Source organism: Kwoniella bestiolae, chromosome 1 (genome assembly GCF_000512585.2).
Source record: "Kwoniella bestiolae CBS 10118 chromosome 1, complete sequence".
NCBI lineage: Eukaryota > Fungi > Basidiomycota > Tremellomycetes > Tremellales > Cryptococcaceae > Kwoniella > Kwoniella bestiolae.
This window is the reverse complement of record NC_089241.1, coordinates 2,340,982-2,363,672: the sequence shown is the minus strand read 5'-3', so window position 1 is coordinate 2,363,672 and position 22,691 is coordinate 2,340,982. Positions and strand designations below refer to the sequence as shown.

At 47.0% G+C, this 22,691-nt stretch overlaps 9 protein-coding genes across 9 annotated transcripts; 6 read left to right on the top strand and 3 right to left on the bottom strand.

Moving 5' to 3' along the window:
- Positions 1–82: 82 nt before the first annotated feature.
- Positions 83–5,106, bottom strand: I302_100895 (uncharacterized protein; the record flags this gene model as incomplete). Its single annotated transcript, XM_019190905.1, has 5 exons — positions 83–514; positions 582–649; positions 730–3,300; positions 3,365–4,138; positions 4,275–5,106. The coding sequence occupies 5 exons, from the start codon at positions 5,104–5,106 to the stop codon at positions 83–85; spliced, it is 4,677 nt and encodes a 1,558-aa protein (XP_019047653.1).
- A 1,341-nt stretch (positions 5,107–6,447) lies between these two features.
- I302_100894 (uncharacterized protein) lies at positions 6,448–7,341 on the top strand (the record flags this gene model as incomplete). Its single annotated transcript, XM_019190904.1, has 1 exon — positions 6,448–7,341. One exon carries the CDS (start codon positions 6,448–6,450, stop codon positions 7,339–7,341), a length of 894 nt encoding a protein of 297 aa, XP_019047652.1.
- Positions 7,342–10,588: 3,247 nt separating this feature from the next.
- On the top strand, positions 10,589–11,413 carry I302_100893 (uncharacterized protein; the record flags this gene model as incomplete). Its single annotated transcript, XM_019190903.1, has 1 exon — positions 10,589–11,413. The coding sequence occupies one exon, from the start codon at positions 10,589–10,591 to the stop codon at positions 11,411–11,413; it is 825 nt and encodes a 274-aa protein (XP_019047651.1).
- Positions 11,414–11,824: 411 nt separating this feature from the next.
- Positions 11,825–14,541, top strand: I302_100892 (uncharacterized protein; the record flags this gene model as incomplete). The annotated part of the gene is made up of 14 exons (XM_065869167.1): positions 11,825–12,176; positions 12,269–12,354; positions 12,413–12,610; positions 12,676–12,849; positions 12,926–13,086; positions 13,155–13,197; positions 13,264–13,321; positions 13,397–13,560; positions 13,616–13,627; positions 13,684–13,843; positions 13,896–13,933; positions 13,998–14,068; positions 14,127–14,308; positions 14,372–14,541. 14 exons carry the CDS (start codon positions 11,825–11,827, stop codon positions 14,539–14,541), a joined length of 1,869 nt encoding a protein of 622 aa, XP_065725239.1.
- A 196-nt stretch (positions 14,542–14,737) lies between these two features.
- I302_100891 (uncharacterized protein) lies at positions 14,738–15,953 on the bottom strand (the record flags this gene model as incomplete). The annotated part of the gene is made up of 5 exons (XM_019190901.2): positions 14,738–15,047; positions 15,112–15,287; positions 15,355–15,456; positions 15,563–15,664; positions 15,735–15,953. 5 exons carry the CDS (start codon positions 15,951–15,953, stop codon positions 14,738–14,740), a joined length of 909 nt encoding a protein of 302 aa, XP_019047649.2.
- A 1,026-nt stretch (positions 15,954–16,979) lies between these two features.
- Positions 16,980–17,714, top strand: I302_100890 (uncharacterized protein; the record flags this gene model as incomplete). The annotated part of the gene is made up of 1 exon (XM_019190900.1): positions 16,980–17,714. One exon carries the CDS (start codon positions 16,980–16,982, stop codon positions 17,712–17,714), a length of 735 nt encoding a protein of 244 aa, XP_019047648.1.
- A 681-nt stretch (positions 17,715–18,395) lies between these two features.
- I302_100889 (uncharacterized protein) lies at positions 18,396–19,052 on the top strand (the record flags this gene model as incomplete). Its single annotated transcript, XM_019190899.1, has 1 exon — positions 18,396–19,052. The coding sequence occupies one exon, from the start codon at positions 18,396–18,398 to the stop codon at positions 19,050–19,052; it is 657 nt and encodes a 218-aa protein (XP_019047647.1).
- Positions 19,053–20,086: 1,034 nt separating this feature from the next.
- Positions 20,087–20,584, top strand: I302_100888 (uncharacterized protein; the record flags this gene model as incomplete). Its single annotated transcript, XM_019190898.1, has 1 exon — positions 20,087–20,584. One exon carries the CDS (start codon positions 20,087–20,089, stop codon positions 20,582–20,584), a length of 498 nt encoding a protein of 165 aa, XP_019047646.1.
- Positions 20,585–20,953: 369 nt separating this feature from the next.
- On the bottom strand, positions 20,954–22,500 carry I302_100887 (uncharacterized protein; the record flags this gene model as incomplete). The annotated part of the gene is made up of 5 exons (XM_019190897.1): positions 20,954–21,038; positions 21,109–21,640; positions 21,706–22,139; positions 22,195–22,254; positions 22,331–22,500. The coding sequence occupies 5 exons, from the start codon at positions 22,498–22,500 to the stop codon at positions 20,954–20,956; spliced, it is 1,281 nt and encodes a 426-aa protein (XP_019047645.1).
- Between the last annotated feature and the right edge of the window lie 191 nt (positions 22,501–22,691).

Sequence of the window (22,691 nt, the reverse complement as noted above, 5' to 3'; positions counted from 1 at the left end):
CAAAAATGAAGGAGCAAAAAAGGTAAGAGATTTGGAATCCTAGTAACTAGTATAAAAGAGAAAAGGGGTATATTATACTTCATCACACTCTAGGTATCTCCGGAGGAGCCATATTCTGCCCACTACCCAGATCCCTACCCAACTCCTCTTCCTCTCCCTCATCTTGGTCTTCAGGTCCCCGTGACTCCCACTGCCTCGTGCTCTGTTTCTTCTTCAACGGACTACTACCGCTCCCTCCACTGCCCCCACCAGGCGAAAGGAATCCACCAGATTTAGTCGGTGATTCAGCTACACCCCCACTACCAGAATGATGCGTCGCATCTGTTCCTGCCCTCTTACGGGATAAGATGGATCCTGCCCGTTCACGTATTTTGGCCATTCCTCCTTTCTGGATGGGAGCAGTCTGGAATGGTTCTTTGTTTGTGCCAGAGGTAGAACCGCCCATTCGAGGGATAAATCGATATCGGTTGGAATGGTGGGAATGCTGAGATAACCTAGATTGCATTCGTTGGATCTGTGGATGAGGGTAATTTATCAGTATCACCAATACACCTTGAAGAGGTATGATGAGAAATGCTCACAGCCACACCACCCTCCTCCATCGTAAATCCATATCCTCTCGAAGGTTCCTGTGACAATCCCGTAGACACTGTAGAAAACCCAAAGCATCAGCCTCGCCCCTTATAACCAAATATCACCTAACCATTATCAGTAAAGCAAGACACTTACTATCAACGGCCGACCCTCGTCCTTGAGAGTGCATCCCAAATCTACCCGATTGGAATGAGCTCCTGGGATTCCTCTCATAGCTCGGTCTACCCTGTTGAGCAGCAGGCTGAGCCGTACCAGATTCCAGTTCCTCATATCTTGACAGAGGCGAGTCCTGTTGACCACCATTACCATTGGAAGAATTGATCCTTTGCATCCTGATGTCATCTCGGTTCTGATCAACATCCTCATTATCGTCCTTCTCATCCTTCTCACCCAGCTTCCCACCCAACAGAGGATGAGTTTCGGGATTAACATCGGGGTGATATTTCCTTACCAACCTCATCTTGGCTATATCGTCTCCAAAGGCATTTTGGTCGAGGTACCTGATTATGTATCGAGGCAGAAGGGCAATGACAAAGACGAATGGCCAGCCGAACCAGAATGCCGCCGAGCGGAATAGGAAGACATCGTTCCCGTAGACTCCGGTGTAGAACGACGAGGGAGGGATGATAGAGTAGATAGCGGTGAAAAGCCATATCAGAACTGGACCAAAGAGGATACCAAAGTATGTCCATCCCGTCCAACTATCGATGTTGAGTCCTGTAAACAGGTTTGCGACCATAACCGCACCAATGACCATGGTTGTCGACATCTCGTAGATGTAGATATCGTATCCGTCCCCTCGTGTTGTGGTTGATACATAGGTGTAATGGATGAAGAAATAGATAACGGCCGTTTGGTAGAACCCTTCGAATAGGTAGTAAAGGAAAATTTTGATTCCGAAGTATCTTCCTTCTCTCCCCTTTCTGTATAACTCAGGGAGCGCCATCAAAGTCTCATCATCGATATCCTTGTCGAACAGACCAATCGCCAAGACAGGCATGATCGTCCAGAAGACATTCCAGAACAACAGATAGATATAGGCGAAGACGTATGTCGTTGACCATCCACAGAAGATCATATACCAGAACAGTACTCCAATACCGATGATATTCTTGTAGAAGAAGTTCAAAATCATTGAGGAGTTTCGGTAATACGACCAGTGGCCATGTACGAATAACAATCTCTTGAGATATCGGAATTGAGCGATGGCGTAATCTGACGAATTGACAGCTTGAAGACCTTCTTCACCTGAGATACCCACTCCGACATCGGCAGCTTGGATCATACTGACGTCGTTGGCTCCATCTCCAATAGCTAAACACATTACACCGAGGTTATCCTTGATCAAGTGAACGATTTGAGCTTTCTGTAATGGCGAAACTCGACAACAGATGACGGTATTACATTGAGTCGATAGAGCGAGAAGGAGACTCTCGGTCTCGTCATCCTCGAAACAGTGCGCAAGAGCATGACCATCAATGACCAGAGAGAATCCACCAGGTCGGGTACCGTTATCCCTTCCTACCAACGATTGAACACCAGTGTTGATTCTAGCAAGGTTGGGAGCTTCATGCGAGGGCCTCGATCTGGAGCTGACACCAGAGATCGTCCTAGTTACCTCATGTTCACCGAAAAATCCTTCTAGCGCATCACGTATCTGATCTTGAATGGAATGCCGACCTTCTCGAACTACGATCAGATTGGTGTCCTGAGTTAAAAGGTTGGTAGTATAACCAATAGCAACGGCGGTTTCAAGTTTATCTCCAGTAGCAACCCAAACTTTGATTCCCGCTCTTTTGAGATCTGTGATAGTTTCTGGTACGCCATCTTGCAATTTGTCTTCGATCGCAGTAGCGCCGAGTAGGATAAGATCTTGTTCAATTCTGGAAGACACTGCTTCAACTTGGCCCTCTCTGTCCTCTAGAGAGACAGTAGCATTGTGATAATCCTTAGCCCAAGTCTCGTACTCCTGATCACCAAGTACTCGGTATGCCAAACAAAGGGTACGTAAACCTTCAGAAGCGAAATATTGTAAATCTTGATCGGTCTTCTGCTTGAGTTCCTTTTGCGTATTGTCCTTGGATAATCGCTCGAAGATGATATTATCGGCTCCCTTGGTCAGAAGGAAGATTCTTCCGTCTTCATCCAATTTCCGCAGAATGACCGACATTCGTTTTCTAGCCGAGTTGAATTCCAAAACATGTAACAATTCGTACTCATCCGGTTGGTCGGAGAAGGGTGTCGACATCTTGAGGATATTGTGATCTCTTCCCCTGAAAACGAAACCAACGTCCGCAGCGGATTGCACAAGAGCAGCTTCATCAGGAGATTGAGCTTTATATTCGATCACTCCAGGTTCGGGCTCAGCAGCAAGGACCGTATGACACAGACCTAGAACAGCGAAGAAACCATGTAAAACTCTTGATTGTTCGGTATCGTGAGCAGCGAGGTCTTTGTCCAATTCGGCATCATGGAAAGGAGCGAGAACTTCTTTTGGTAAGACAACCTTGACGTCATCTCCCTTCTCATCACCGTTTCGAGCAGTTTCTTCAGAATCGCTGGAACCAGAAGACGCTTTTGGGATTTGATGAGGATCGCTGTGGATGTGCGTCAATGTGGGATGGGAAGGTGGTTGACCATCACCGGTGTAAATCCGACCTCCGATGGAACATTGTCGGAAGATCATTGCGTTTTGTGTGAGTGTACCTGTGCACCCGGGCCGGTCTCAGCGATTGACGGCAGGCATAGAACGTGGGATAAAGATACTCACCTGTCTTGTCGGAGAATACGTATTGGATTTGACCCAGATCATCAGACAAGTTCCAACTTCTGGCAGTGGTTCTAGTCACCACACCATTCTTGATATACTTGATATTCCTGTCCCAATAGATATAGGCAGCTTGAATGGTTCTAACGGCTTCGATGGAGATGTACAATGAGATAGGGACGATGTTTTGGAAAGTGATGAAAGCATTTGCGAAAGTGACCAAACCGTTGATACTGGGATTATCTCCTGATGTATCGGCGTATAACATCCAGTAGGCCTGTTCGTTGTTCCATCTAACTTCATTGAAGTAATCGACAATAGCGCAAACCATAGCGATTAAAGCCAAGATGAACAGATTCAACAACACTTGAGGGTTCATCTGCCTTTCCACTTTACTTCGTTTCGAGGGGGTTCTACCAGCATTTTGAATGATCTTGGTGTCTGCTCCGGTGAAGATGACAACTCCGATGACCCAGGCCGTATTTTTGAGAACGCAGCCTCTCAATAACGTAGTCTCAAGGGTGACAGGATGGATTGGATGTTGCCCTTCTTCATCCACCTCTTCCAGATTGACAACGGCACCATTCAATCTAAACATGTTGACCTCTGGAGCGTCCAAATCTATACGTAGATGAGCTTGAGTGCACGCTCGAGCCGAATCCAGGTGTGATAATCCAGGTACACCATTTCTTGACTTCAGATTGGTCTCTCCGTCCAAGTTCTTGGTTTCGATGTAGGCAACGTCTTCTTCTTCGGAGGTAGAGCATATTAGGATGTCTAGTACGCAACATATGGTTAGCATACTTGCAGAGAAACGGAAAGGGAAGTATCTGTGTGTATGGCAGATAAAGTGGAGGCAGAGCAGGCGAATGAGGGGTAACAAGGGTTGGAGAAGGGAATAAATCTTACTCACCTGCTGGGAATTGGTCACCATCGTAAATTTTAACAATATCACCGACCCTAACATCCTCCCATATAGTCCTATGCCAACCAATTTCATTTGGCGAATCCCCAGCTTCAGGATCGTCCTGCCAATTCGAAACCTGACTTCTCATTCTGCTCAAATTGTGATCTTGACCTCTAGGTTCAGCTGCTGGGGGAGCTTCATTCGCCTGACCATTTTCCCTTTCTTGCTGTTCCAGCAAAGCAGCTTTCTTCGCTTTACGAGATTTGAGCTTCGGTAATGGGATTGCGGGGATGAAGGTCTTTTCTTTCGATTTCATCGGATTCATATTTTCATAGCCTTCACCGCCTAGTACGTGAACGATCGAATGATTGACTTTATGATCTGCCTGATGTCTCTTGATATCTTCATATCCATCTTTGATCGCTGTGATTGCCAACACAACGATAAGAGGTAAGATGACCAAACCGGGTGAGATGGTAGAGAATTTTGGGAAGAACTGCAAGATGTTGATTGCCGCGAAGAAGATGTTGGCGACTCTTCGAAACTGCTCAAACAAGTTTCGAGGTAGGAAAGTGATGATGGTATATTTCGAAGTGACATTTTGATTTGTAGGGTATTTCTTGTTCTTCAGAAGTTTCCCTTTCTTGTCGTAGAACTCTGATGGGAGCTCTTCGTTTATGTATATCGATCTGGAGGAAAGGGATTGTTTGCCTGGATGAAATAGTTTGGACGGGTTGAGCTTGGATAGTGGTCTGGCGATGTTCCGACGATACCATGATGGTTGGTGTTTCTTTGATCGGGGTACCAACGGCGTCTTGGATGTTGATGTAGCGGCCATGGTGGAGGGAGATGTGAGAAGGCGAGGCTTCCGAGCCAGGCCGTATTACGAGGGTGGTCTACAGTGATTGGTGATAAACAAGTCGAGGTAAGGCGGGTATTAGTCGTCTATCGATGAGTTGTGATGTATTCGATTATAACATGTGTTGTATGGTATATGAGTGAGTGCGATGCAAGGTGACGGATGCACAGCTGATGATGGTGATGGTCAAGATGGTGATGGCGATGATGGGCTAAAAAGGAGGGAAAAGGTGAGAACGGGGTGAGAGTGTGTATAAAGATGACATGCGCGGTTAGTCAGAAACAAAACACACACACTATAATTGTACAATTCCACCGGATCACCGAATACACTTTCATTACAATTCCATCACGATCTCATTACAATCCCTTTACGATCACATTATGGTTTTCCTAATTGATCTTCGCCTTCGGTCATTTTTGATACTGTACATTACACTGGTACATCTCGGATTCAGGGAACACCGAGGGGTTGATGATTTTACTGTACCAGTGTTTGTATCAGGTCGACGTAGACTTTGGGAGGTATACCATTGAATCATGGTACGCGCAGTCTGCTCCAGCTCCGTCGGTATTACAGTAACATGCATTGCATACGTCAAGTTGCAGATAGCAAACTACTGCACATCACACACCATTCATCGGTATGGGGATCATCGCATAGGATTGGCAAAATTAGCTGATACACTTTTATCGGTCAGCAAGATCAGATTGAAAATGAAAATGAAAAAACGCGTCTCGTAATCTTAATTGTCATTACCAAGCCAAGCTTACATGTTTACATGCTTACTTGCTTACTTGCTTACGAACATCCTCGGCGCCCGTGCCTTTGGTGCTGGATTTTTCATGCATGACACACGACACACGTTGTTAACGCGGTCTTCATAGGGTAATCTTACCGTTTGTCGGTGCACAGGATACATCAAGATATCGTCGTGATCAGCAGTCAGCGGTCTTCGTGCATCGTGCCCGGACTGTTTGGACTTGCTCAAAAGGTTGATGAATGAGTACGTCATAGACCTCGGAGATCCTTTCCGCTGAGCTTACGAAGGCCAGGCGAGATCTTTTGTGGATCTGCATAGGTTTTTAACCTTTGAACAGCATCTCCGTTACTTGTTCGTGAAAGTAACAAAATGGAAACTCCTGCATGAAGTGAGAGCCATGGGCAATCACTGTCGCACTTATAAAAGACGACGAACGGCTAATCTCCCTCTGCATGAGCACTCGTCCCAGCGATCAAAACTGGCCTCTCGATATCAGGAATCCTCCTCAACACTTCCAACTTAGCGATCTCGATAGACCTTGCAAGTCGTTGTCCAACATGTCTGACTGTAGTACCACATCCCCCACTCAATACTCCTCTACCTTTCCTAGGACTCATCCACATGAGGGATCCACAGCCTACTATACGATTGGCGCCGGTAAATTCTCACTGGTGCCTATAGGATATTTTCCAGAGGCATTCACCTTATCCATCCAAGGTAGAGACCGTGCCCCCCTGACTATCTGCGTATCGCACGATTCAGTCTTTTTAGACGATTTAAAATCGATTTGCAAACAACACAATAAATTATCGTGGTGGTACGATGAGCAAAAGCTGAGGGACGACATCAAACAACTGTCAGATAATCTAGCAAACGACAAGCGTTTCAAGGGGTGTAGGACCAAAGAGATCAGTCATCAATCATTCAGATCTCTTAATAAGTTGCTTGACACTCAAGATCATTATGGCAACAAATATCCCACTGGATTTATTGTGCTGCCCACCGATGATGATGAGGATCTCGCATCCTGGGGGGATCGGATGTCGAAAAGCTCTTACGAGTATGACAAACTCTTGAGCGACAAGAAAATTAGTGTAAATGGTATTAAAACTTTTGTTAATAGACTACAGTTGACTCCGAGCGACGTGATAGGTCCAAAAGCTGATAGGGCGAGAGAAGAGAACTTCGACAAAAGACAACAGGTGATGAAAGACATAGGAAAGGAGATCGCCGATACTCTATTTTCGGCTGATGGGACTCTGCTCGATACGGATGGCGAATCCTTGATCGAACTGTTGGCGAAGTATGAAGAGAAAGGGGTAGGAGTCATCACGCTGCACTCGGACGCGATGGAAGAATTGGAGTGTTTCGATGAGATTGAGACCGGAGGTGACGGGTTTAGCTTCGAGATAAAGGGTTCAGAGTGCGAGAAAATCCCATCGTCAGAATAGGTACATCGTTGTGATGTCTTATGCAAATGTCACACTTTTACTTTCGTCGGTCCTGTGATGGGAGGGAGAAGGCAGGCAAGGAGCAAGCAAGAATTTGGCGAAGCTCAAGGTCTTTCGTCTGGGCAATTCCATATAATGCACAAGGGAGGGAGATGACATCACTGATATTCTAGATTTGAGGCAAGTCCAGTGCTACCGTCCTCTCCCTGTACAAACAAGAGAAAGAGGACATCTTCCTGCACGTCACCCCTTCTGGAAAAGATTGTATTTCAACCCCTGAGTCATCTCGTGGCTTCGACATGTCCAAGTGACAAAGGAAAGGTGTTTATTTTGGCTTCGCGCTGCTATGAGTCGAAGAATGCAAAGAGAGCTGGAAGTGAAGAGGTTTCGAGCCGAGTGTTTATACTGACTCTTGATCGCCCCATGCGTTGCTTCTGACATCCCGTATAAGACTCAGCGTTCGCAATAGCGATCTTTCCTGATATTGACAACACCCAGACATGCCGACAAACCCAGAGTCCAGCGTGATCACCAGTGCCCAACTGTGCAGATCGTGGGCGAGCGGCAAGGTCATTGAAGGAACTTTTGAGAAGACCATTAGCTTTTGGTGTATTCCTACAAACAACGGCGCCGTTTTCGGGTCGAAGCAGCCAGCCGTGACTGAAGTCCTATCAGTTCTTGGCACTAATAGGATTGGCCGAGATTGTGTTTCCGACTACAATCAAGCCGCTTCATCTTGCTTAGAACGACACGCCAGGAACAGCATAAAAGATAATAAGGGTCTCAATGATTCTCAGCGATTCGAGATGATAAAAAGAGCAGAAGAGGACCTACAAGAGCTTCATGAAAAAAACTATCCATAGAACTTCTTGTTGATCGTGAGGGATAAACAGTCTGTGTTTGATGGTAAACGATTCGCAAACGCTTTGAGAAGTTCAGGGTGCTCCAATGGAACCATAATTTTGCAGAAAGAAAGCAAAAATTCCTCAATAGATTTGTGGTCAACGGATCGATTAATGCCTGTCTTTTCATTTACACCCACCGATATCAGGTGGTACCGACCAGCAGTTGTGACAGAGAGCGAAGAGAAAGTCGGTCATATAGAGGCTGCAAACACGCCTATGGAATCATTGGAGACGAGGCAGAAAACTATCTGGGAGATATATCAGGGAATTAGATGTTTGGAGCGCTCCAAATATAGCATATATCCAAGTAGTCGAGAGATAGAGAGGTTCATGAAGCCGTTTGCAGGACGGGGTTATGGACTCACGTATTTGGGTCCCGAATTATTTGACGGGCTTACCTTTTATAGTGTCCTAATTAAATAGGTCTCGTTGGCGAGTCCGACGAGTATGAATGTCACTAGGGCAGGCATGTGGAGACAGGGAAGGTGTGGTAGACGAGGTTCTTGATGCATGTGCTTCAGGAGGTAAAGCTAGTCCTAGCAGCATGCCTGATATCGAGCATTCCAAACCAAGTCCCACAGAAAGCATTTGTCATAGTATGACATTTTCTCACCAGTATATGAGCAGATCCAACCCGGATACACCGGGTTAAATATTGTACTTTCTGGTCAATGTGTGTTTGCAGCTGCTTTTGCGTTGCATTGTTCCTTATCCGTGGCCCCACTCAAGAGCAGATGCCAGAAGAGAGGCTTCAATTCAATGGAATAGCCAATGAGACCGTGGTTCCGATGTCGTGTGGACGCCAATAGTCTCAACATCGGACAGAGCAACATATCGCTCAACTTCGGTCCGTCACATGTCATTTATTCTCCGCCAGAGTGACATGTTCAGTCTGATCAAGAATGGCTGTAATGAGTTTTAGTCAGATTCACCAGTTCGTACAGCTTGGCCTCTCTCCGCCATCCATGCAAGTCCAGGATATTAGTCAGAAGGTGCTTGAATACTTACAGATGAATGCACTTGAGCTTGAGCATAGTAGAACGCACGCGCGAGATCACTGGTATTTTATGAAAAGGCCACTCAGTTCTTCGGCGCTGTTGTCTGATCTCTGCCCGCTAACGTCGCAGAGATTTTTCCTTCGCCATGACATCAAATTCTCTTGTCTCGTACCGTCTTACCTCGAGAATCAATGAAGTCCGCCACCCTCCATTGACAATTTCTGTGTGCTTGGTACTGCTCGCAGAGGTGTACAGACTGGCGTGATATACAGTGATAGCATGTCCGAATCGTTACGAAGGCGTGATCAGACTGTTTTGTTACTCAACTCAAAATCCGGAAACGACTTGATCGCATACAAAGAGGTCAGCGACTGGGTTAAAAAGGGCTGGACATAGAAAGCGAATCGCTTTGTCCAGGCGGTGTCGATCGGCCACGTATTGAATGGATCTTATACATCTCCGCATTGTGGGCGCATCGGTATTTGGAGAGTGGATTGTGTGACACCGGAGCAGCTCTCCACAGAAGAGCAAAAAGCTGGCCTGGCAAATAGAAGCGGAGTACAACTTTTGAGCGCATTCGTTTCAGTGCACTGTTTCACTGTGCCAAATACTCTCGTGAAGGGTTTCTGTTCTGAAACATGAGATCTGTTGTGGGGACTGCGACCTTCTTGCTCTTTCTCTATGACGTTGTGACGGGTCCACCATATTGCAGGTTTCATTTGCTCGTCCGAGACGAAGAGCTCCACTCTAAGCGCATGACGTGGCTGGTATCCTTTCTCTCATGGACCAAGGGGCGTGGGTGAATCGTCATTGTAGGCAACAAAGGTGATAAAGTAAAGCATTGTGCGTCCGCCTTTTGAAGGAGGAGGTACACTGATGCGAGAAAGGTTTTCAATGACTGCCTCGTCATACGAACTCATGACTAAGTTCTTCACCCTTAAAACAATGCATCAAAGACGTGTTCCACCACAGGGGGCTCTTCCGATCGATCGAAACTTCAGCTCTGGACTCACCTGTCTCCGCTTTTAGCTTTGAACTCATAGCAGTGATGTGTCACTGAAATCTTTTGTCAGCTCTAAGCGAGTCGCTCGAGGGGGGCAAGACCGTTCTTTCAATGGGCAAAGGAGGGTTAAGAGGGGCGACACAGCCTCCCCGGGAACGAAAGGAGGAGGTATAACTTGGGTGTTTCGAAAGATCGGACCACGAAAATAAGCTCTTCAAACCGTAGCTTGATTACTCCTATAAATACTGGATCGGTAGACGGGTCACCTTCGAAAATTTCTGTAGTTCTCCCAGCTCTCTCGCCACTCCTTGGAATCGCCTAGATCCCGGATCACACTTATCATGTCAGCGCCAAACTCTAATGTACCTAACGACACTCGACAACCCACGCAAGTCCAAACCGCTGATGGAAACATCGCAGATCACAACAGTACTGTCAGCGGTTGGTTCGTCAGGCCTTGTAACAACTCATCTTTGCTTCGTTCGAAAATTGCCATTGAAGATAATCCGACCATGGTGTACGGAGTGAACAACGAGGGTAGACGGACTGCTGAATATTATAATACACAGTGTCTACGATTAATCAGAAATTCTGCAGCAAGGGACAAAGAGGCACACGGCAACCTGTGGGATCCACAGAGAATCATTGAAGACGCAAAACCGCTGGTGGATAAGTGGACATCTCCTGAAAATGTCGATCTCTCTTTCAACAGGTCGATCTACCTCACACATGAAGATTCAAAGGGCCACATGGTTCGTTTCAATGAGGCCAAAGAGAGCTGTACGTGCAGAAACGGAATTATCGTTCCGGCTACAGATGCCAGTCTCGCGAAATGGACAAAGGGGCTTGTGTCGGAACATCGAATGATGTTGTTCCTCGACTTTATACCCTCCGACGTGAAGGTGTACATTCCTCCAGACTGTACTGTCATCCACAATGATGGCACGAGATCGATAAATCACTGTACTGAAAGTGAGGATCAGAGGACGTCTACTGTCTCTGAAATCTATGGTAAGATAATGAACCAAAAGACGGCCAATGGTGAATTGCCTAGCAGTAAAGTCATTGAAGGTATCATGAGGCCGTACACCGAGAGAGGCTACGGAGCATTATCTCTAGGGACAGAGGTAGTGAGCCAGCTTCCATGCCTCCAACGACCGGTATGATCGCTATTATCTCATGGCGAACAAACTAAAGACGTAGATAGCGAGCCGAAGGAGACGCGATCTATGTCTTATCAGTTATTTCACCTATTAGAATGATGCCTGTTGACGTTTCAGACTTTGACCCCCTACTACTTTCTCTATCGATATTCCTGTCCGTGTCCTTTGACGCATATTCATATACACTCAAACATTCTCATGCATTCCAACTGTTTATTTATATCGATGGAAGATTACTGTACAAGTATCACCGTGGGAAAGTAACGTACGACGGTGTGGAGGTAGTCCATGATATGGTCCAAGCTTGGATTGCGATCAGGATGACAGTATGTGTGACAGGCAGCACCTATGGTGATAAGGGAGAGAGTAATCATTATGCCTCTTGTCTTCGATCTGTATAATTCTTGATCACTCATGTCCGGCTCATCCCTGCGGTCTAGGAATTCTGCTCACAAGGGAGCACCCACACCGGTAGCACCTTATCAGCGACATCCTCCACCTCCAAGACGCGGTCACCCAACTCGTTCCTTACATATCTCGCTCGCTTTACTCATATTGGGATTCTTCGTGGTATATGCTCAAAAACATCAAACCTTTTACTATACCAAGCCGATATATACGAAGAATGGGAAGCAGCTGCCGGACAGCTTCGCGATCTGCTCGAAAGACGGAAATGGGGTGTATACTGTCCCCGAAGCTGAGGGTGTAGGTCAGACCCAGTGTGTCGTGGTCAAACATGGTGAGGTCATTGATACCGGCAGTCTTGGTGAGTGATAATCTATGAAATCCCTATTACATCGTCTCATGATTGAATAAAGCAGAAACTGGTTCATCTCTAAAACGTCTTTGATTCATCAGGTAAAATACGTCGAAAATGGACAGAACAAAAAGCTCTAAACGCTATCAAGATCATTTATCTGCCACCAGGACACACTCTGACTCCCGTGAGCAGGCATCCAAGCTGATTTCAATGGTATCAGCTGACAAATTAAACATGTACAGGGGTTTATTGACTCTCACGGACATCCCCTCATATATGGTCATGCTCAGCAGCTCCCTCTCCACGGCTGCAAATCTGTTACAGAGGTGATTCAGAAGGTCGAAGATTTCGTTAGGAAGAACCCCTTGAAGGAAGGCGCTTGGATAGAAGGACTAGGGTGGGATCAGAATCTGTGGGAGAAAAAGGAGTTTCCTACCGCTGTGAGTATCCTTTGCTCTCTTAAATAATCGGTCGTTCCATGTCGCCTGATCATATTGCATAATAGGAACACTTCAACTCTTCGCCATTACTCAAGGATCTCCCTATAAGTCTATCAAGGGTCGACTTTCATGTAGAATGGGTCTCGCCAGCGATTCTGAATCTTCTAGGAGATGATGTACCGGATGTTGAAGGTGGTCAGGTGGTCAGGGATAAAGATGGGAAACCGACAGGCATCTTTGTGAGCCATCTCAACCCATGCCCGCGACATCTGACTGTTCTGCGGCTGATCATATCTCTTTTCTAACGCATTATAGGTTGACAACGCTATTGACATGCTTACCGCTATCAGACCACCATGGACCGACCAAGATAGAGAGCGATACCTTCAGATCATGCTGGAAGATGCCATGAGCAAAGGTCTAACAGGTGTGCATGATGCCCAAGGATTTTTGAAAGAAGTTCCATTCTGGAAAAGGTGTGTTATCGACATCCTTCGTCTGTCTCATTCGTCACGCCTCCATGTAGACTGATGAAGGGTGATAGAATGTCGGAAGAAGGAAGACTACCCATCCGTTTCTATCAGATGGTAGGTGGACTTTACGTTTACCTTCTTTCAGGCCCGCACGATTGACATGAGCAAACTCGGTTGTAGTTAAAATGCGAAGATGAGGATTTCTGCGGTGACAAGATGGACCAGATCGTCGACTCAGGTGAGCATGGACGACAGGTCTTAACAATGTCACCTGGAGACACAATTTGGCTGATGCGTGCCGGTTCGGTGCTAGATTCACACTTCACGCTTCGTTCAGTCAAGCTATTTGGGGACGGTGCCCTCGGCTCTCGAGGAGCCGCTCTGATAGACGATTACTCCGATAAACCAGGATGGAAGGGCTTCATGCTGAAGCCGGAAGAGGTATGGAAACCCTTAGTTAAGCGGTGGCACGAAGCCGTAGGTCAAACTCCATATGTCCAGCTAGCAGCTCGAAGCTGATACTGCATTGTAGGGTTGGCAAGTGGTAAGCTTGAGCAATTTGCAAATACTCGTGTTCAAGCCAGCTGATCATCCATGCAGAACGTGCACACAATCGGCGATAAAGCTGCTCATGTTGTACTAGACGCCATAGAAGCTGCTATAGAGAGTGACACACCGTCGTGCAGAGACGCACGGTTCAGGCTGGAGCACGCACAAATCATGACGCCTAAGGATTTAGAGCGTGCTGCTAGGCTGGGAGGTATGTTACATACAGCAGCTGAATGAGTGATGCTGATCTTTACATGTCGCAGTTATTGCCAGTGTACAGCCCACTCATGCGACGAGTGACGTAAGTTCTATTTTTGTACAATGCTCTCGACCTCCGCAGGAAAATGTGCTAATCACCAAGATAGATGTGGTACGCGGAGGACAGGCTAGGGCCTGATCGGATCAAAGGCGCTTATGCTTGGCGAAGCTACCTGAAGTGAGCGTCTTTCTGGATCCGAGGACATCACGAATGCTGATCGTACAACTCGGCTCAGTCACGGCGGACGAATCACCTTGGGATCGGACTTCCCGGTAGAATCAATTGACCCTCTCAAAGGTTTCTATGCCGCTGTGACTCGATTGGCGGAGGACGGGCAATCACCGCAAGGGAAGGGGGGTTGGTATCCTGGTGAAAAGCTAACTAGGGTAGAAGCATTAAGAGGAATGACGATTGACGGTGAGTGCAAGTCTTCCATCTTGTCATGACCGCTGAGAATCAGCTGATCAGACGATCATCTAGGTGCATACGCTTCCTTCTCGAATGACACTGGATCGTTGACAGTTGGCAGGAAGTTCGATGCGGTAATCTGGGAAGACGATCTGATGAAGGTACCTGATGATGAGATCTTGGAAGTCAAGGTGAAGGGAGTTATCGTGGATGGAAAGGTAATATGGGGATCTGTCGGATAATTTTGAAGAGATTCGGACGGATCTCGAATGAAGGCACTTGACCATCATGATACGAAGGTCTCGATGTATATCTAGTGAGATTGTTTATCTTCGTATCAGGATATTCTATGGAACTATGCTTGGCTCTCATAGGCACTAGCTGAGGTCCCAACACTGCCCTACAAGTACTCACACAATAATGACGCCGGGAAGCCAATTACACAACATCTTCTATGCCTTTCCTGACTCTATTTCTAATCTCAGACTGATACAGAAACCTCAAATCCTGACCAAACAGCTCTTTCCTAAATTCTTCGCTATACTTCCAAGTATATTTAGTGGTCTGATCAGATAAACCAGGTATTATGCTATTCAGACTCTTCGATTTCCACAAATCATCGTCTGGATCTCGTGTGTCCATAGAGAGGATTGCACGGAGTTTGAGATATTCCTTTACCTTTTTCGCTGCCCTACGAGAAGGTGAGATCCGTCCAGCCATTGCGGCACCTCCTCCAGGAATCTGAAAGCTGCATGTACGCATTGGATGTAAGGTCCTCCACCATTTTAGACCAAAGACGAAAAAGGACTTACGAGCCCAGAGCGGCCCATAATAATGGCCAGAAGATCTCGCATAGCAGCCATCTCGGAGCTGAGATTTGGCTTGCCACCCTTATGTATACAATAGAATTCATCAGGATGATCAACACTGCCCCCAGGTATGGCACGCTCGCAAATAGCGTTCCGGTGCCCACTCGGAAACCTCCGGTCTGCAGTTATAGTCAGGTCTGAGACTATTATACATAGAGGTATAAGGTAGGGTGGGAATACACTTACAGGGGACGGCATTATGCCTTCCATTATCCAAGCGTAGTTCTGGATGTTTCGCATAGATGTCTTATCAGACTGAACCAGTTTAGCTAGCTCCTTCCGGCTATACTGTCATACAAGGAACGAGGATTAGTACAAATCAGCGTATGCTTCTTTGAGGATCGGCCGGGTGTCTTTGATCGGTCGGTTACTTGCTCTGCAAGCGGTAACTCACCTGATAATCTAGATGTCTGACACCGTCTGAAGAGAAACAGCCACCAATACCTTTATTCGTCATCTTCAAGTCCGACATCAGAGAGAATATCCTATAAAAAGCCTGCAATTTCACATGATGAGCTGAGCCACCTTGCCGCTCCCGAGAACTAGTGAGTGGATGCCCGACTTACTCGAGAATCACCGTGCGCCATGGCCTCCCTAGCGGATTTGACCAGATAGTCGATATCTCTGTATTCCTCTTTCTCACTTCTGCCTTGTTTGGAAGTACAGATGTCGGTAGCATGGGGTGGAATTGCGTAGCGCCGTTTACCATCGTTTGATTTTAGGTTGTTTACTTTTCCGTCCACCCATCGATCTATGAGACGAAAAATCCAGGCTCTGAACCCCATTTCCCCCAACCGTCGATGATATGATGCAACGCAGGAGTCCAAGGACGCGAGTCAAGGACAGGATGCTATGACTTCGAAGGTGTCGGATTGGCGGTACAGAATCCTTTCAGTATGCTTGTAGTTCTATGATCTTCTGACGGATGTGTCAAGCACTGTTGCTCCTTGTTTCGATTGGATGTCGTTTCCTTCTCGTTTGACTTTTGTCTTTGCATACAGCTTGACTCGGTTTCCTTTTCCAGTATATCATGGAACGACCGGTCCAGAATCGCGGCTTTGACTCAGTGTAAGAATGGACAACAGACAAGAACAAGCGCAGACCTGCTCAGCAGCGATCAGAATCTACAGAGAACTTAACACCAAACAACCCGTCTACTCCAGGGCGGGAATCCCATGCACGTTCCAGTGCGATCGTCCTTTGTTGTTCACGCCGCGTTTGATACGTCCTTTGCATGCCGTTCTGGCTGTCGCACTTTTCTACCTCAACGTGCTCAAGGGAGAGATATGGTCTCCCGATTCCGGTTGGGGTGTACTAAATGGCCACACGTTCCTTTGAGCTAAAGTGACAGGCAGTAAGACTACATAAGGGTCAGAGGGGATGGGGAGACAGATGTGAGGATGCTGATGATGTGGCATAAAAATATGTCTAGGTTTTTTCCATATACCAAATTGCTTCACTCGCTGCTTCAATTGTTGTAAACGATGTTGCATACCAAGAAGAAAGAGAAAATAGCGGTAGATATGACAATTGTACTAGTCTTTTGATCATCACTCCTCTCCTCCACAACAGAACAGGCTACCACACGAGTATGCCGAATCGTTCTCCTAAAGCATGACATGAAAGGATGTGTCCCTCCCTTCAGATTGCTGACTCCCTACTATGTTCGCCCATTTGAAGGTCAAGTATGAACAGTATGTAGCCCGTTTTCTATGGCTTTCAGAGTGGCCATATTCTCAAGTATCTACGTATTTGACCTATCAAGGAATCCTATACAAGTCGTCTCTCTTTCCCCAACTGGTGCCCACAATATGAACAGGTCAGGGCTTTCGACTGGCGTCCTGCATGATGGTCAAGTCCACACAAAGAGCACAATCTACTATCACCTCGAGCACGGCCGCGAGCGGATCAGCGACGGCGCCTTTACGTATACCGTTCACCCAGGATCCTGTCAATCTATTACCAAGACGGGCAGGGATTTCGGTATGGAGGTCAGATCTAGACTTCACGAGAGTAGAAAGTATTTGCATGATGAGGAATCCGCCAAGAATCACGCACAGCAGATGATTGCCTCGGTAGCTGAGAGTCGCCGGTACCTCGCTCAGTATTGCATGACCATCCCGTTGAAAACCGAATCTTCCGTTAATTCACTTGCTAAGCTCGTGGACCAGAGCGATGCTAACGACAGCCAGCCCGGATATCCCGTCTTCGTGCTCATCACAGAACAACTAGACTGGAATCCGTCCTTCACCCGACTCGAAGACCATGCAATCTACCTCTCGCCACAACTCACGAAGGGTGGAACGCTGAAGAGGAGACGACAAGAGCTTGGTATATTCGCTGACGTGTTGAAAAAGTGGAAAGTCTTCTCGGAAGCCACAGCAAACGATATGGCACAGACACGATTCCCAGATATTAAGGTGGTGTCTATTCCCGTGACGGACTCTACCGAGTTATTCGAACATGGTCTCTTGAAGAAAACTACAGAGTTATCCAATGGGGAGAGGTTGACCACTTGGTCGACGAAGCTGTTTCCCAAAAGCTGATGGGTTTTGTTAGCTGGAATATCGCAACCAGATGAGTTTTATAATATTGGTCACATATAACGCTCGTAATATTTGACGACAGGGTCTAGGAAATATGTACAAGGACTAAGCCATATGTTATATCGGATGAACAGCATTGCCTTCCTCCTGTCTCCATATAAGTATGGAGCATAAACACAATACGATCTCCTCTGTGTATGCCCGGCTGCCTCAATTCCTACATTCCTGCATGACTGAGACGATAAAGCATCTCCTAGTGAAGCTGGACGAGTGGCAAATGTGTCATTGCTCTTTTGACTAGCTTCTGTCAGAACAACACTGAGAAAAGGAAGCAAATCAAGCGAACTTGATGTATGATGAGAAAGGGCCTTCTTCAATAAGAAAGCAGCATCATCCCAATGGCTCCACTGGAATAGACCGCCACATAAGATGTGACCGTGTTATAGTACATCTTGTGCTGCAGGGCACTCGCTCCTTTGTTGCTAAGAAGTCTGATCCTCTGAGAGCTTCCTGGTTGGGCTCTCGTTGTCTATCTTCATCTTCGATGCGCTGAGCCCTATAATACTGTACCTGTGAATGTACAACCCTATCTTGCGGAGTGGCGATTTCATTCAACCCTTTCTTACCTTCATTACATTTGCAAACCACTTCCGCCTCAGTCTGATCCCAGCCATAGCTATCATGTCCAGCTCCTTTCGAATCAGAATACCCAATGGTGCTCCAGCGACCAAAGCTAAAGTCTGTATTTATGCCAAACCCACAGCAACTTACACCGAGCTTAAATACGCTGTGCATCGAGGATCTTCGAAAGAGGCGACCATAACGGGTGACTCACTAGGAGGCCAAGCCCAGAGCAATTGTTTGGAGAGAAGACACTACTGCTCGACCGAAAGAGATGCGCAGGCCTTCGCACAAGGCATTGTGCAAGAACTCATGAAGCAGGATAGGGTTTACAAACATTACTGCGAAACCGTCTACCTGCCCACTGAATCGTCGGTGAGAACCCTTAAGAAACTGGTGGACCTTGGGGGCCATTTGTGTGAAAGGCCAAGATATCCGGTCTTATGTCGCATCACAAACGCACCGACCAGTGATCCATCAGTCGGTATGCTAAGAGAGGTAGTGACCTACGTCTCTGCTGATATGGCATCGAACCAAGGTGTCAATAGTACCGAAGAATATCCTGGGCACCCTTCCGGTGGCCAAAACTCAATGTCATATCAGAACCGACAATTTGCGGGAGAGAGCTCGGAACTGAGAGCTGCCGACGTATCCTACGATGATTACCTGATCTTGTACAGTCATGGGCTGTTCAGTAGGCCCGAGGAATCAGGATAGACATGCCCCAGAACCGAAATCTGGCGAGATGCGTGTGGCTATAAGCGTTGCATAAGCCCTGAGAGTAAACAGGATTGAGGGTGTGGTGTCTGATGCAACATATTTTATCGTACAATACTTTACACATGAGTCATACGGCTTCAATTACCTGAATAGGCCATCATAATGTACCTTCGTGATGAATCCTGAGTCAGGTTCGATCATGAATGATATTTGCCTTTCAATCGAACCAAACAATCTGGGATGACGTTTGTGAGAAGGCGAACGTTGTACTCAGAATGTCGAATCCGCAGGTCATTGAAAGGTACTGTAAAGTTGAAGCCTGAAACGTGTCTGAAATAATCACTCCGACAACTTCCCTTGAGAAGCTCTTTACTTGTGTAGACGTCTGGTTCTTGTCAGTTTGACCAAACGTTTAGGATTATATATCGTCACTGAACGATACTGCGTCGTGTCTGTCACTCCCCGCTTTCCAGTAAAACTGCTGTCTCGCCACTTTCATTTCCTACCCACCACATCAAACAACGCGCACTGTCAAAAGTCTTGTCAAGCAAAGTTCTTCTATGGAAACAATGCAAGCTGAAACCGCTCAGTCATTGGCAGCTATCACGGCTGGCAGTCCGCTCACCACCATACTGTGACACGTCAGCAAGGAGCAACTCGCTGTATCACAAGGCATTTTGAATATGTTTCGTGGTCGACGAAAAGTCGCTTCAATGACGCGCAGCCAGGCATTGAAAGTCCAGTCTGCTCTTTACGGAAGCACATCAGAAGACATCGAATGGTGACCAAGAGAAGTTACACAATTTTGTCAATACGGATCATCGAGTTGAAGCTGGTGAAAGCGAGGACAAGTTTATCGAATCTCGAATTGAGAGTTCGAATGCAGCAGCTGGCTAGCGAACTACCAATTCCAGCCTATAACAGACGCTTCTTTGGTGCACTTTTGGTATAGAATTGATAGAAAAGTCATCAGCGGGCAATCTACGAATGAGAACGTTACTGGGGCGCTGGTCTTTGGGACTACGACTACGATGGTAGAGAATCGACAAATCTGTAGAACTCCAGGGATATACGTGCGACCCAATTCGGATCCAAAGGTCATGACGGACAGACGAGATCATCTGAGCAAATTTGCGCAGGCCTATATGACCAGGATGATCGAGACGGAAGATAGATCGACAGTCTTGGCGGAAGGAATGAAAAAAACCTACATTGGTTGCGAAGTCCATCAAATGGACGTCAGAGACTTGGTTGAATTCTGCAGGTTGGGTTTCTTGCAGCACTTTATCCCAAATACGTCGGGCGTCAAGGATGCCAATCCCAGCTCGTTGGGCTCCAACACCAGCGGACGAGATGTCCTTCATGGTGGTCTACCAGACCTGTCCAAAGTCACTGCAGGTCAAGCGGAACTAGGTCCAGAGAGAGGAAGATCAACCTTCTTCGGGACCAACGATCACCGACACTGCCCCGACTCCACCTCAGTCGGACGGCCTAGCATCTGGAGAGTGGGATCCAAATGCATCCTTTGAAGATGTTTCTCTGGTCTTTGAGTAGATACCGAGATTGGAGGTCCAGTATTCGCACTCAGCCCCCATAAGTGTTGGCGTAGTTTGTTTCTCAACATCGCATCCACTGTAGACACTGTACAATATCACGGGTTCATGCATTAATTATGGCCAGTCACTACGTTACAACTTCATACGTAGCTTTCTCACACTCTCATCTTTCATTACGATCTATCTCGCCGTTTCAATGTGACCTCTACTAACAAACGCAACGATGTTCGAATTCCACTACCCGAGAGGTTACAATCCCTTGCTGGCACTTGCCCGACGCATGCATGCTATCGATTGTGCTTTTCCATTCCATCCATAACGGTTTTGAACGTCCTCACTTATCTATGATCGTTGACGTTCACTCAATATAATCCCGTCAGTCTTGACATTATAAGTTGAGATGACGTTGACGAGGAACCTGTTCCCACTGAACGCACAGACCATATTAGTCAGCTAAAACTCGTGACCCCTCACAATGATGGGCTGAAGAGACTCACAGAATGGAGATACCCTCCTGACCTTTCAGAGGAGGAGCAATGGAGCTGATACAGAACCCTTCAGGAAGCACGGAATTGTAGAACACCAGATCTTCCTTCTGCAAAGGGAACTCTACCCCTTCAATCGTCACACTGAAATCAGGTATGGAAGCATTGCATTGAACAATGTATGAGCCCATGGTTTCGTTAGACATTGGACTGGGCACGATAGCTCCGTTGAACGCTTTGGCCACCGCGGAAGGGGCGATGATGTTGGTCGTTCCCGAGTCCAAGAGTGCTATGGGGGAAGTAGCGTTCTCACCTAAGCTGGTCGAACCGGGGAAACTGAAAGTGACATTCGTAGCTGAAAAGTATTTGACCAAGACCTCCGTGTCTTGGATGGGAACGGTGAAGTTTGGGTTATGTATCACGATCGATTTGTCTTTCACTGATATATCTGGGATACCGCCGATAGTGAAGCTTCCAAGAAAAGTGGTATTGCTATTTGCCTTTTGGCTTTCTGGCGGAGTTCGGTCAAGCGCGAGAGAGAAATCTGTATTTATAAGAGATGGTCAACGGACAGTGCTTGTATAGGATGATATGAGGGGATGTACTCACAAGGCTCAATCAATCCTTCTTCCACAGCCTGATAGAACCAAGGCTCATACAAGTGTCTACTTTCATCCGAAGCGTTGTTCTTACTTCCATCTCTGCCGTTGAACAGCATAGTCAACAGAGGACTAGCCAGACCCATCACTCCGTCAATAGCATATCCCGCCCCACCATCAAATGCAGCGAATTCCGCAATTGCGAAAGTAACGTTTGGGACGAGTAGGTCCCCTATCACGAGGGTATCAGTCGCGCCTACTCCGAAGGCTGCTCCGCCAGCATACGTAGCATTAAAGTTGTTCTCGAACGGCAAGGGCTGATAAGTCGAGGACGTCGCTGGATCATATCCTCCGGGACCGAACGCACATGCCTCTTTGCCTGAGGGGTTACCGGTGTTCACGTCAATGCAAGTGACGTTCTTTGAGTGGATCCAAAGGTCCGAGCTAATGAGAGTGCTCGGCATACTTCGACGGATGTAAGCAAACAGAGAGGGCTTACCTTCCAGTATCGAGTAACACGACCTGGGGCTGACCACCTATAGTAACATTGACAGTATAGCTGGTAATAAATCATCAGTCAGTCTATGGCCTCTCGTCGTTCGGCGATCACGCGAAGATTGGGGACCATCACTTACAACTGTCCACCGAGAGGGGCAGCAAGTGTAATCGTTGTAGCCTGTTTGCCAGAACCGCTTGGATAGGTCCGTCTCGAAAGTTCAGTGTGTCCGAAATGTGGGAGAGCTGCAGCCTTCCCAAGCAATGTCGCAAGGGCCACAGCAGAGAGAGTTGTGTCAAAGCTGAGCATGAATGGCGCGATCAATAACTGGGAAAGACTGGTAGTCGCGACTTGAATGAATGAATGATCCAGGTAGTAAGTAATCGCCCCCGCTTTATATATGTATCTTCAGTGAATCATGTGCTTTCGGTGTGTCCTCGGCGATTCAAAGCTCAGCCAGATCTCAATACCCAACGCATTGGGCGGATAACGATCCGAGC